The sequence below is a fragment of the Dermacentor albipictus genome, chromosome 3 (genome assembly GCF_038994185.2).
Source record: "Dermacentor albipictus isolate Rhodes 1998 colony chromosome 3, USDA_Dalb.pri_finalv2, whole genome shotgun sequence".
NCBI classification, from domain to species: Eukaryota; Metazoa; Arthropoda; class Arachnida; order Ixodida; family Ixodidae; genus Dermacentor; species Dermacentor albipictus.
Window position 1 is genome coordinate 147,274,967 of NC_091823.1, and position 14,181 is coordinate 147,289,147.

At 43.8% G+C, this 14,181-nt stretch overlaps 1 protein-coding gene across 1 annotated transcript in view; it reads right to left on the bottom strand.

The window, feature by feature from the left end:
- Nucleotides 1–10,525, bottom strand: part of LOC135896669 (uncharacterized) — a 132,433-nt gene extending 121,908 nt beyond the window's left edge. The window contains exons 1-4 of the mRNA XM_065425155.2: nt 10,447–10,525; nt 6,773–6,799; nt 5,143–5,169; nt 3,045–3,071 (exon numbers count right to left, since the gene is read on the bottom strand). Of these exons, the coding sequence (XP_065281227.1) occupies nt 3,045–3,071; nt 5,143–5,169; nt 6,773–6,799; nt 10,447–10,450 (85 nt within the window). The 5' untranslated portion in view covers nt 10,451–10,525. The remainder of the gene's footprint in view (nt 1–3,044; nt 3,072–5,142; nt 5,170–6,772; nt 6,800–10,446) is intronic.
- Between the last annotated feature and the right edge of the window lie 3,656 nt (nt 10,526–14,181).

Sequence of the window (14,181 nt, forward strand, 5' to 3'; positions counted from 1 at the left end):
GTACATGAATGTTCGCTCGTATTCTGTTTCTGCTCGGTGTAATAAATTTGCCAAAAATTATTCAGCAACCAAGAAAGAAATTTATGCTCTAAGTAAGCCATGATACCACAAATGCGTACCGTCGTGGTACACTAGCCGTGCGATTGCATTAGCTAGGGTCGGTGCAGCTTAAATACTTTGGTATCAAAAAATCACCGTCATCATGTTAAGCTCTACTTCATGGTGAAAGGCTGTGCTTGAAATCTTTACGTGCCAATGTCCTGTTCCATGCGGCCTGCAAATTTTCAGATTTCCACCACACTGATTATTTCTCTGCCACCTTGACTCTCTTCCCTTTCCCTCATTACCAGTCGGCTTACACTGTTAAATGTTAAAATTAAATTTGATTGAGTAAATGTGCAAGGAATTATTATTATCGTCATCGGCAGTCAATATATATGTCCGCTGCAGGAAAAAAGTCTCCGCCAGCGATTTCTCTAATCCCTGACTTGCGCTAGCTGACTCAACGTTATACGCGTGCAAATTTCCGAATTTCTTCACACCAACTAATTATCTGCCGGCCTGGGCTGAGCTTGCCTTCCCTTGGCACCCATTCTGTTACTCTAATAAACCATCGGCCGGTTATCTGCCCTACGCACTACGTGACCTGCGCAGCTTCAGCTTTCCCTCTTAATGTCAACTAAAATATCCGCTACACCCATTCGCCCTCTAATCCGCGCCCCTGTCTTTCTGTATTTTATTGTTGCACCAAACATAAAATAAAACCCGTCAAATAAATTTTTGCAGATCCAACGCACACTTCGGAATCGTTGTGAAGTGAAGCTTTAGCAAAGCTGTCAATGAAATGCTATAAACTTGCCTACTTCCTTCCTGCATCTATGACGTAAAGAAAACTGGCGCACACTCTTACAAAAATTTACACCCTTTGGGGCTTATCTTGTCCCACAACAATAATCGTCATCGGTCTTGCCCGCGTTTCCTTTCTTTAACGCTGCGAGCCCGGTACTTCCCAGTCAAGAACGGCATGCGCGTTATCAGTGTGACTCAGCTTCTCGACAGGAAAGTAGCGAGAGCCGAGTTTTCAAGAAAGGAAACGCAAGCAAGGCGGATGACGATTACTGTTGTGGGACAAATATACACCCCAAAGGGTGCAACCGTTTTAAGAGTGCATGTGATCTCATTCATCCTTGCTACGCTTTGCAACAACTCTCATTTTACATCAAATTTCTGCATTTCTTCTCGTTTATTTTAAACATACCGCCCACTTACTGGCCAAGCCCGCGTCCTGTTTATGTGCCACAGTTTGGAAACCTTCGTCATCATGAACATGCGACGACAAATAAAAAGGTTCAGGAGGTCCCATGTTACGATGACTGTCGACGGCAGTTGCCTTTCTCGAACTTGTTCCTGATATATGTTCCCGGTGCCACAGCGCATCCTTCCAGTGGCTCAACCATGTTTCTATGCCTCCGAGGGAATTTTTTGCCCGGTGTCGTGGTTGTCAGGTGTCACGTCTATGCGCCAAAATGTTGTTCGAATGAACCAGTAAGAACGCAGGGGAGTATTTACAAGATATTTCATTACAATAGCTATGTAGGCGAACTTTACCTACTTTGCAGGTATCAAAGTGAACATTTCAGCCCATCCCAAAGGGAACGTAGTCTAAAACAGCGTCTCAAAGCGCTTGCGACAAAGAGGGAAGAATGCCACAAACATCCACATGATGAATGCGCCATACGTTTCAAAGAGCACCTTTGGCACCATAGAAACATGCGGGTGACCGTGGGCTAATGTTTTGAGCATTGTTCTACTGCGCTGACAGGCAGATGTTCGATCGCATCATCGGTCGCGCCTTTCTTTGTACTATTATACCCACTTTGACAGTATCTTCACGGTACTTGCACGTCACTTCTGCATGAAATCAGAAGTCTGTAAAAGATGAGCTTTAGAAAGGTCGCTTTCATCACGGGTCCACCGGGAAGTATGCGCGCGCAGCTGTCCAGACGTCACAATCATCTTACAGACCGAGCGGTGCTTAGTACAGACATAATTTTATTTCTTTCTCTTTTGTCCGAAAGGAGGCGGTTACCACTTCAGCTGTAGGTATATATAACCTCAAGTTTAGTGAATGTACCCACTAATTGCTGGCTTGCACAAGTGCCAATTCGTCGTCGCCTTCGTCGGGACCAGTGTGTTGTTCTTTAGTGAATGCTCGTAGCTATTTGCTGGCTTTCCATATTTGGTCTCTGTCAGGCAATACTTATATCTCGGTGCCTCCTGGGTGTCTATTTTCAAATAAAACAATGTCGGAGTGATTCACTACGTTTAATTATTTGTTTTCTTCTTATCGCAGTTTTTATTGTTGCTTTATCGGGTACTTCATGTGCCATCTTTACCACTAACATTGAGCCACTTTTTCCGCAGTTTCCGAACTTTCGTAACGTCGCCGTCTCGTTTTTCATGAAGTTTTCCCCGAGCTTTCCCTTTCCACCTGAAAAATCTATTGCACGAGTAGATGCACCTTGATCTTCGCAAATGTACGTCAATGGTTATCGTTCGTGACACCTTCAAGTTATGCTATTTACGTCTGCAACACTTCAAGATAGAATAGGCCCCGAATAATATCTTTTCGAACAATTTACTTGGAACGGCTGGTATGTGCGTGCCCGCCGTGGACACGTCGCGATTTAAGCTATCTAAGAAACGCCAAAATCTGGGAGGCGATGGTATACCTCATGGCGAGCTGGTCACCATCAGCGGAAACTTTCGTAAAACATTGGCAAAATAAGATCGAGCCATTCCTGCGTTCCTTTCGCCCTCAGGCATCGCGAACAAAGCTTGACAAGCGTTTTTTGTTTCTGAAAATGTGAAGAAACCAAATCTGTAAAATTGTCTAGAGTCAATGGGACCTTTCTTGTCTGAATATTTGGCCACGCGCAGCTTTAGTTCTTGTTCAATCACAGCCATGCTAAACTCGTAGCGCAGACAAAAGTGCCTCATAAGCTGAGAGATTCTTGCAGATATATCCAACCTGAAGCACTTACCGAAGACACTGCTGGTTCCACTTTGATCTGTAAAGGATGTAAACACACGGACAAAGTATGAATCGCAGTGGATACCAGAGCTGCGCGAGTTGGTGCATTTTAGAAGACTAGAGTGAAATGTTGTGGTTTCGCTGTCTCTCGTCCTTTGCGCGCTGTTTATAGTCTTCCAAAAGTCGTTAAGCAAGCACGCTTGCCTTTACGGGGTACCAATCAGAGTGCCAGAAAGACGTGAACGGACGGTGCGTGCCAGGTGATGACATCGTGCAGCCCATATACTACTCGGCCATGTTGGTAGGTGATTCATGTGTGTGTGGCAATACAGTCAAACGCCTCTACAAGGAACACCCCAGCAAGTAATATGCCTGTACGAAGAAAGAATTCACGCGTCCTCGGCGGCTGATTTCTTGATTTAAAACGAACGCCACTTATAGCGACTCGCCACTGCCCTCCGCAGCCGCCACTGAGCTTGCGCTAACGCTAACGGCTACGCAAGCGACGCACTTGAATAGCGTGCCGATGTCAGCGAGTATTGCAACACTCCTGCACTGATCCAGCAACCACTCACTTTACACGGCCGCTTTGCACACAAGCGGGTGTGACGGCTGATGAATACGTCGCAGTTGATGACGAATTTATATAGTCGTAACAGACAATCTACATCGTCTTCGATGCCATTTAGGTCCAGAAAGGACGCAAACGTCAACGAATCGATGAAGGGCCTGTAAGTGAACGAATAATTTTGATGGCGAAGAAGACGACTGCGCTTTGACGATGTGCAGCTTTAACTTGCGTTACTCCCACTTTCCAACGGATTTTGAAATTGTTGTCCTTGATTGTAGCGACCCGGCTATTTGCAATACTGAAACTAGAGCCTCCGTCCTCACTTTCATATGGCAGTGCCAATTAGGCTTCATGTTTGCAGAGCACATGAGAGAGAAAGGCAACGAGACGTTGCTCCAATACTATAGAGGTCAATCTCAAATGTCTTTTTTTGCTTGTTTGTTCGGTCCCCGGCGCCAGCAAAGCTCCCGCGCCACTCGTGGCATCGCCTGGCCTCGTCTTCTTTCGAGGGTGATTGCGAAGATATCGCTGGCGCTACATCTCATGGCTCATGCATCGGAGAAAATGTAAATGTCAGTGTCCCCGTTCCAGTTTCGCATGTCGGTATACTATCTATATACTTCGATTTCCTAGTCACTGACTTCCTCCATAAGTCATTCTCTTGGTCCGATAGAGGGTTCTGCCAACGAATTTTGGTTTTCCACAGATATCGCGTGCTAATTTTAGCTCCTACAGTGAATACTGCGAGACAAACTGGTGGATCAAAATCTAATTTAAAACACCACGCGTATCGTGAGCATTTCACCTTTGTGCGCGGCCTTCGCACATTTCTTGCCTTAATTGAACGAAGTATCGTCCCACGAGTTCTCTGCCTTTCCTAAGAAGCTGATCTGACTTTATGATGTAGAAATGGGATTTTGATTCACATACTGCGTTTCTCTTCGCTCTTTCGCGTCTATTTTCTGAGATTCATCCCAGCTTGACGAAAAACTTAATTTTCTATCAGCCACGCGAATGTAGCCTAATTTGGGCCCTGTTTCCGTGCATCATTGACGTAAATCAAATTGCGCAATGCCGTCGTAGTTTCTGTTTGCTCCTTCACTTATCTAGATTGTTGCGGATTTTTTATAATATTACTTTTTCATGGTATGTGCGTGCCCGCCGTGGACACGTCGCGATTGAAGCTATATAACAAATGCTAAAATCTGGGAGGCGACGGTATACCTCATGCCGAACTGGTCACCGTAAGCGAAAACCTTCGTAAAACTGTGGCAAAATAAGATCGAGCCATTCCTGTGTTCCTTTCGCCCTCAGGCGTCGCGGACAAAGCATGAGAAGCGTTTTTTGATTTCTGAAAGTGTGAATAAACCTAATCTGCAAAACTGGCTAGTGTCAATGGCACCTTTCTTGTCTGAATATTTGGCCACGCGCAGCTTAAGTTTATCTTCAATCACAGACATGCTAAACTCGTAGCGCAGACAAAAGTGCCTCGTAAGCTGAGAGATTCTTGCAGATATATCCAACCTGAAGCACTTACCGAAGACACTGCTGGTTCCACTTTGATCTGTAAAGGATGTAAACACACGGACAAAGTATGAATCGCAGCGGATACCAGAGCTGCGCGAGTTGGTGCATTTTAGAAGACTAGAGTGCAATGTAGTGGTTTCGCTGTCTCTCGTCCTCTGCGCGCTGTTTATAATCTTTCAAAAGTCGTTAAGCAAGCACGCTTGCCTTAACGGGGCACCAATCAGAGTGCCAGAAAGATGTGAACGGACGGTGCGCACCAGGCGGTGACATTGTGCAGCCCATATTCTACTCGGCCATGTTGCTAGGTGAGTCATGTGTGTGTGGCAAAACAGTCAAACGCCTCTACAAGGAACACCTCAACCAGTAATTTGTCTGTACAACGAAGGAATTAACGCGTCTTCGGCGGCTGATTTCTCGATTTAAAACGAACGCCGCGTATAGCGACTCGCCACTGCCCTCCGCAGCCGCCACTGAGCTTGCGTTAACGCTAACGGCTACACAAGCGACGCACTTGAATAGCGTGCAGACGTCAGCGAGTATTGCAACTCTCCTGCGCTGATCCAGGAACCGCTCACTTTGCACGCCCGCTTTGCACACAAGCGGGTGTGACGGCTGATGAATACGTCGCAGTTGATGACGAATTTATATAGTCGTAACAGACAATCGACAGCGTCTTCGATGCCATTTAGGTCCAGAAAGGACGCAAACGTCAACGAATCGATGAAGGGCGTGTAAGCGAACGAATAATTTTGATGGCGAAGAAGACGACTGGGATTTGACGATGTGCAGCTTTAACTTGCGCTACTCCCGCGTTTCGAACGTGCAGCATGTCACAAAACTTGGTGCAATATGGTCCTCTCACAGTCGCACATTTCCTCGGACAAAGTGTGCACAAAAAAAGATTTGCCGTTTATCTGACTCATCTCTCTCGACATTATATTAGAGCTTATCTCTTGCTGAATGTTCTTAGCATGCTCTATTGTGAGCAGTACGGTGAGCGATCTCTAAAACGAAGTGACCAGTATAACAAAATATTTTGGAGGTTCCAAGGAGATGGTTACAAAGGCGTGGGAGTATATTAGCTGCCACTCAAGCGCTGCTTCATTCGGGGATATTTATGTGGTAATATGTGAATTACAATTTGCCGAACTATTATTAAAAAATGTAGAAGCATAAAAAATGTGGATAAAATAATGCAGGGCGACAAAAAAGAAAAAATAACTGTAAAATCAAGTCATCTGGAAAAGTTTCTGTTTCTTTTTTTACACTACTGGTCATGGGGGACGGCCGAGTGTTGTTTTACGTGCTACGTTCCTGTTATTTCAGTAGGTTGTAGCCGCGCGATCACTCTGGAAATAATTTGGAAACGTAACAGCATTTCACAGCCATCGTAAGAATGGACTATACTTCTGAGCTAAGGTGCTTTACGACAGTTCCTTGCCATGTATGTTCACTTTACTTGCTTGGCTTGTCTGAACCATTTATTGGCTCGTTTCGTTCATGACAGCTACGTGCAACTGTGCAGGTGACATCATGGAAAGCCCAAAAACATGCTGGCAAAATTATGCAAGAACCTAATAATAAATAATCGTTGGCCTAATAAATGAGTGGGTGTGATGGCTATTTTTCAGAACACCTACCATAGGCCGATAGGGCGATGCTTTCCTCTGAAATTGAGAATGAAGTAAGAGTTAGTAGACGCCAAGACAACCAATCTCTCTGGCATATTTTCCTTTGATATGGAGCGGGACACGACATTTTACCACAGGCCGTGCATAATGTCTAACCTGGATGCCAAGAACATTAATGCTCTGGAGGTTCAGAACCACTTCTTCCGCCCCACACAAAGAACTGGACAGGCTTGGTGGGCACTGGTGCCTCATCAAATGGATACGAGTCAGGGATATATATGAAGTAACGATACACGTTGTTATCACAAACGATCGAGTACCTATCTTTCAATTTGAAATTCGAGTTTTTTACAGTGATGCTTTTAAAGCTAGAAACGCTGGAAGTCGTATTAAGGTTGTTTTCACGGTGCATTCGGAGAAGTAAATATTTACGGAGAGTATACTTATAGGAAGTGTAGCGCCTTTATGGAAAATTTAATATTCGATCGTTTCAAAGCATTACGAGCCTATCTTACGAACTACGTAGGATGTGGGCCCAATGTCCTGAACGAAGTGGACAAGCTACAAAGCTGACATTTCAAGGGATTAGCGGATAAATAGAGTAATAAGTTGTTTAGGTACATCCAACCGTTACTTATCACACACTACGCTCCTATCAGAAGAGAATTGTTCATTCCTGCGTCGGGTTGAAACTTCGCGACATAAAAATTTTAAACTGCACTTGCAAAAAACCTCAATGCATGGAAATGTCAAACAGCGTTCCACTGGTTAACGATCATTTTTTATGCAATTAAACTTGATTCAATCAACTGCGCGCTTGCACGCACTGGACAAAAATACAATGATGTCCTATTTATTTCAAAACACAATACTGAATGGAATGCCAGGGCTCAATGCTAGGAGCAAATCTGCGGGCCAGATTTGCGAATAGGACATGTTCGCCCAGTCTTCATGCGCTGAAATTTGTGCTGCCCTATGGGAAAAAACAATCCTATTATTTCCGTTACTAATTACACGCGAGTAGAAAACACGCTGGCGTTATCTTTATCACAATCAAATTAACAGTATTTCAGGACAACTGTTCAGCCATGTGTCATCACTCAAACGATAAAGTTGAAAGAAGCCATGTCAGGTTTTGATTACCGGAGATGCATCAAATGTTCAAAGATTGCTGATAATCAAAAGTATCGAGCTGTTATATAGGTATTCATTTTTTAAAGTTTATTTCCTATAGATGACGGCCTGTATTGGCAAAGGGCTCTTCTTAGTCTAGAATTGTTCCTAATAGCAAATTATAGTCAATCCTAATGGTGGGCATAGTACAAGACAAGGTGACCGGCCAATCGCCAAGAGCGCTTATGAATCAAAACTCTGTCAAGGGTGCTCTAGAATTTACACGACTTGTAGCTGGCAATCATCCTTTGTCGGTAACTGCGGGAACTGGCAGAACGAACAGCACTAAGCATCATTTTTGTGCATGCTTGTCGCAAATGTTTGCCCGCCGTGGCGTTACCGTCAGCTACCTCTTCATCACACCCTCACTCTCTACGCAGGCCGCACCAAGAGATGGCGGTGGGGTTCTGGTGCGCTTGCTTCAAACGCTGGTGCAGAAGCAAAAGATTGCGGCCTATACGTTAGGGCGAAGGATGCTGTTCCGTGATAGCTTCATGTGGAACCGATAGCACTGCCGCAGTATTAGCGTTCTGGTAAAGTCAGCAACGGCAGAGTGGCTCTTGAGAACAGCTTTAGCTCGGGTCCAACTCCAACGCCGCCTATTCAAGTACAGGTAAAACGCACGAACGTTTTTCTGAAATAACCCCTGAACTAATTTTAATAAAATTTGCTGTAGTTGAGAGAGAAAGGTAAATTATAGTCGTTGTTGAAAGCGGAATTGCGATTTAGGGCCCGAATTTTGTTACAAGAATTTTCAAAAATACGAGAGTTTGAAAAAATAGAAGAACGAAGTATAAAATTATTAAGCCGGCATCAAAAATAGAAAGCATATTTAGCGCCAGCAAACAAGGACGGAAGGGAGACGACACCACAATGCGTCGTCTCCCTTCCGTGCTTGTTTGCTGGCGCTAAATATGCTTTCAGTTTGCCAACACGCCCAAGAAATGGCAATGAAAAAATAGATATCGCGGTTCTGTAAACGGCATCCATTAGATCATTGAAAGCGGACGAACTCAATAAGTGATTTTTTATCTTACGTGAATTTGTTGCGTTGTGTACTAGGTTTCGGCAAGAGCTGTGCTTCCATATTATTAGATTTATTGGGATTCATGTGTAACATAATAATTATGTCCATTTTTGACGTACTGTTAGATGCCATTCACATAATTATGATATGGTTTTCATTGCGGAGTTGGAGTTGTAAACTTGATAGTTTCATTTTATGAAAATTTTTGACTTCTCCATTTTTTTCATAAAAGTGACGACCTAAATGGTAAATTTGAAACAAACAGTCACTAGATTTCAAGTTTTCTTTTTTTAAATGCAACAAACCTCGTAAAATTCGGTGCAGTGATTACCGAGAAAATCAAATTCTCTTTTTGCACGTATTTGGATAGGGCTACCCGAGCTAAAGCTTCCTCTTCAATTAAACCCTATCACCTCTTCAGAATTCCAAAGGTAGTTGAGCGTTTGCGGTGTCCTATTTGCTGCGACATCTCTCTGAAGGGAGCTTCTTGCCACGCCAGACCTATCTTCATTGTCAGCCGTGTGGCGGGAGGCGCGGATAGTTTGATCAGCAGCCACTGTAGGTAACAGAAAATCGTGGCATAATTCTAACTTTGGAAATGGTTGCACAGCCTCGGTTCATGACTTCGTTCACGGGACGGCTGTTGCACATTGTCTATGTCGAGCACTACGGGAACGCATCCAAACGTACCACGGGTGATCGTTCAAGTTATATCAAAGTGTTCCGTAGGGTTTCGGACTCTCAGGCAATCAAGGGGTCAATCTTGACAACCATGCATACACTGAAATTTTCTTAACACTAAGTTTGTAGTAAAGGCTTAAATTGTATGTTAAGGTGCCAACCGAAGTAGTGCTAAGAACTTGGACGCTATTTCCAGTTTGTAAAGGGAGTAAATTAAGAGTCGCAGGGAAGCTTTGGTAGCTCATTCAGCAGTTTTTCTTTGTCAAGCTCAAGTTCAGCTACACTGATAATTTGCATCTGACTATGGGATTTTGACTACTACGTATAATGTATCAAAAATTATACAAAGGTATGGAAAGTTAGGAAGCTCTCGAACCCAACTCTATGGGTTTTGTCCAGCTTTGAATTCATAAAAGCACGGAAGTGCGCTCTGTAAAAGCACGATTGCGGATAAACTACCGCGATAGGTTCAACCTTTTGTTGTGCCATGCGTCCAACTACTCCGAAGGTCACATGACAGAGCCTACAGATGTAAAGGAGCTCGCGTTAGTGCTTCGATGGCGCGCACTTCAATCATCGCATTCTTCAGAGAATGTTCTGCACGCCTGAGTCTAGAAGCTGTCTATTTCTCGTGGTACTCAATTTTACGTATCTTGAGCCAGCACAGTACCAAAAGCGGCAGCCCGTTAGAGAGCGTTATGGCACAGATTATCATTTATTTCAATAGCGCATGCAGTGAATCTCGCCACACCTCATACCTAACAGCGAAATTTCGAGGAGACGGAAAATGTTGATCGCTCACCCATGAGTTCGTTGAGAGAAGATTAAGGGCGGCGAAGAGCTAGAGATCCGTTTATACTCGTCCTCTTCTACTTCTACCAACAGCCAAAGGTAAAGAATACGAAGCGTAGGTAAGCGGTTCTAGCGAAGGCACCTTAAAAGTAAGGTGTAATTAAGATTTATTGTCTTCCACATTTAATCACATTGGCTGAAAATATTTCAGTCATATATCATTTTAATGCAGCAATGCACAGCCTGAATAAATAATATGTACCCAAAGTATGGTACGAACAAAAAAATGAATAACATTTTTAGCAGGGTTATTATCTAACACAACGAACTACATTTACTGAAATAACTGTCGCAGTAATAAATTATTCTAGTCAGGTGGTACTCGTTAATGACAGGCGCCGAAATTACTGCACGAACATGTATTTGTATCGGGTACGTGCATAGCGAGTAGCCTCGCGTAAAAAAATTTTTGTTGTGGCGCGCTAATCACCAAGTGCTAAGATGTTAATTTCTCTGCGGGAGAGGACACTGAATTAAGCATTCACAAAATAAACATTTTTGCCAGAAGTGCAGCATGCAACATCAGGCATTTCGTGATTTTGTTTTATTGCTGAAGCATAAAAGAACAGGAGTCCATTCAATCTTATTTTCGATATGAGGCCACATACTCACTTGAAGAATAGGAAAGTGAAACCAAGGAACACGCTGGCAGCTGTCACTGGAATGGGCACAACACCTGCCTACTGTTCGAGATGTAGGGGAATGAAACTTATAAATTGAAGATATGAAGTTGGGAAGGAAAGAAGTAAGAAAGAAGAAGATGGGATATCTCAAAGACTAAGGTAAAACATTGAGAAAGAATAGAGTGAGGCAGTATTGTACGTCACGATTTATTAAACACGAAGCTCAGAAATAAGCAAATAAAGATCAATTTGAATTATGTTCGTGCGGAGCCTACTTTCAGTGAGGAACTCGGATATTTACTCGTGTGTTCGCGCAGCTCTCAGCAAATCTATTGATTGTTATATGTGTGCCATTATTTGGCACGCATTTTACGATGGCGTTAGCTTTGAGTGCACGGAAACAAAGGCGGTATTTGTATCAACCCATTTCTTCACTGGTGTCTTCAAACGACCAGGTGGTACGATGCAAGGCACTCAGCTTCTTCTTTTAGGCGTCCTATACATTAGCTTAAGAGCAAATTTTACCTGGTGCACTCCTATCTAAAGACATGGCAACAAATAAATCACTTAGCTCGACCTGCCTTCCCCAAATTTGATTACGTTTGTAGAATTCAAGAGACGAAGTAATATATAGTGACTCTAGGAAGCATGCCTTTTATTTAAGTCATTTTTAACAAAAATTCTTTGATATAGCGATATTCAAAAGGAAAGTTTATGTACCAACTTTTCAACTCTGTAACTCGTTACTAAATATAGATACCAAGATTATGCGAAATTTTGAAGTGTTCACTCGCAGAAGAAAAGAATAGCCACACGTCCGAGGACGAAGAACCCTACTGGGGAAAAGAAGAGAAGGGAAAAGAGGTTTGGACACAGGCGTGACATATAGGCCAGATCGTCTTGTCCACACATTCGTTATCGAATTGGGAAGCTGGCGCAAACTGTTAGCAAATCTACGGTGCTAAAGCACTATTGAAGTATTCATGTCTCTTTTTCGTCGACCATATCACGGTTTTCTCTTTGAAAACTCTCCTTGTAATACTTTATATAGATATGACTTAAAGATGACCACATGAAGTTGACTTTGTGGGCATACCGATGGAGGTTTTTGAACACCATGTTGAACGTTTAACTTTTCGTTAAATTTGTGGTGCAATCAAAGGATTGTTGATTAAATTTGCAAACATTTTGAATCTATCCTAAGTAACAAAGTGCGGCAAAAAAGTGTCCTGCATATTTTTTGACGGTTGCTAAAACGCGCTGTTCATCTTCTTCATGAATAAAGTAGTAGTTCTCGATCCGTGCTAGATTTACTTAGTCGGGATAACCATCTATACAGTCATTGTGAAGCGAGAAGACGAAGTGTGGAAGGCCGAGACTCGTTCGGCACCTTGACTCGCCGCTGCTTGTGCAATTTCCAGTACGACTGTATGGCCTGGACGATGAAGTTCTTCCAGCCGTTCGTGCTTAGACTTACTGACATGGCCTTAGGTGAACTACAGATAGCATGTTTCTGTGGCACTCGATACTTATTCATCTTCTTGGCCTGGAATTTCCCAAACGAAGGCAGTGACCTGAGCCATCATGGTCATTAGAAAACCTGGAGCCCTGTAACGTAAAGCTATTCCTATCTGTTTTTATTCCAAACTGCTGATGACCCGCCGTGGTTGCTCAGTGTCTATGGTGTTGGGTTGCTGAGCACGAGGTCGCGGGATCGAATCCCGGCCACGGCGGCCGCATTTCGATGGGGGCGAAATGCGAAAACACCCGTGTACTTAGATTTAGGTGCACGTTAAAGAACCCCAGGTGGTAGAAATTTCCGGAGTCCTCCACTACGGCGTGCCTCATAATCAGAAAGTGGTTTTGGCACGTAAAACCCCATAATTTCATTTTTAAACTGCTGATGTGAAATTTACGTAATCGCCGACGCAAGCATGGGGCCTAACCTGCAGCATTGCCTGAAAAGCCCAATCATACGCGCTTCTGATTTATAGGATGTCACTTTGTTTTGCCTTCAAAACGAATATCATTGTCTACATTGAGCAGATTTCCTTATCTTATTGGCTGGGGAGATGCGGAAAAGCACGCTCAGGTAGAGCCATTCTTGAGGGGGCCGAGCCCGAACAGTAAAAGTAGATAACCGGATGAGGAGGGTGATGCCGGCGTCTGAGATTGGTCAGCTCCCCTTTACTTACCTTGTGGTTAATGGTCGAAAATCGTGGCGGCGTGCAACAGAAGGTTAAGAACAGCGATAAAACGGATCCTCGACAAAGAAGGATTGACAGAGCGATGTCGTATATGACCCGAAAGGTCTCGATAACGTCATAATGCAATGCAATATGTTTTATTTTACGCAAATAAATTCATGCTACCCGGAAGCTCCGAGCAGCCAGCGCCAGAGTTATCAGCGGGCAGCCATCTCCTGTTCCTTTCCGAACGAGGCAGTCTCCGGCTATTCAGAAAAAAAATCAGTTTTTTTGGCATAATTATGCACCCTTCACGCGGAGACGCCCCTTTGACGCGATGGGTTTTTGCGCTTTTGCGATGTCGCATGACAGACAGGCGAAGTGGGAAAAGATCGAAAACGTTTGCCCAATAGTAAGTGGGGAGACGAGGCTTTCATTTCCTAAAGGTCAAAAAGGCACCGAATAAGAAATAATTAGTTTTCTTTTCTTCGGTCTAATCATGCGTAATGAGTGCGCAAATATATCAGATGGGTAGTTTTCGCGATTTTCGTGAGGTCGCGTGACAGACAGCCACAGTGGGGGTGGCCGAAACTTTTTTGACCAGTCGCTGAGAGCTGATAGCCGAATTAGAATAGAAAAGTTTGGAATACCTTTATGCTATAGCTCCCCTAGACTGCCAGTTGCCAATTACCCGGTCCCACAACAAGCTCTTTGCATCTGCATCGAAACCACATTCGTTTCCACTTGCTCATCTGGAACAAACGTGTGACCAACTTCCGAAAATTTTCTCTGATGATTCATCGAATATAAAACGCGGAGCAACGCGCAGCAGCACCTTTTATTCCCTCCATGCCGGTGTCCTCCCCTTCCTGACTT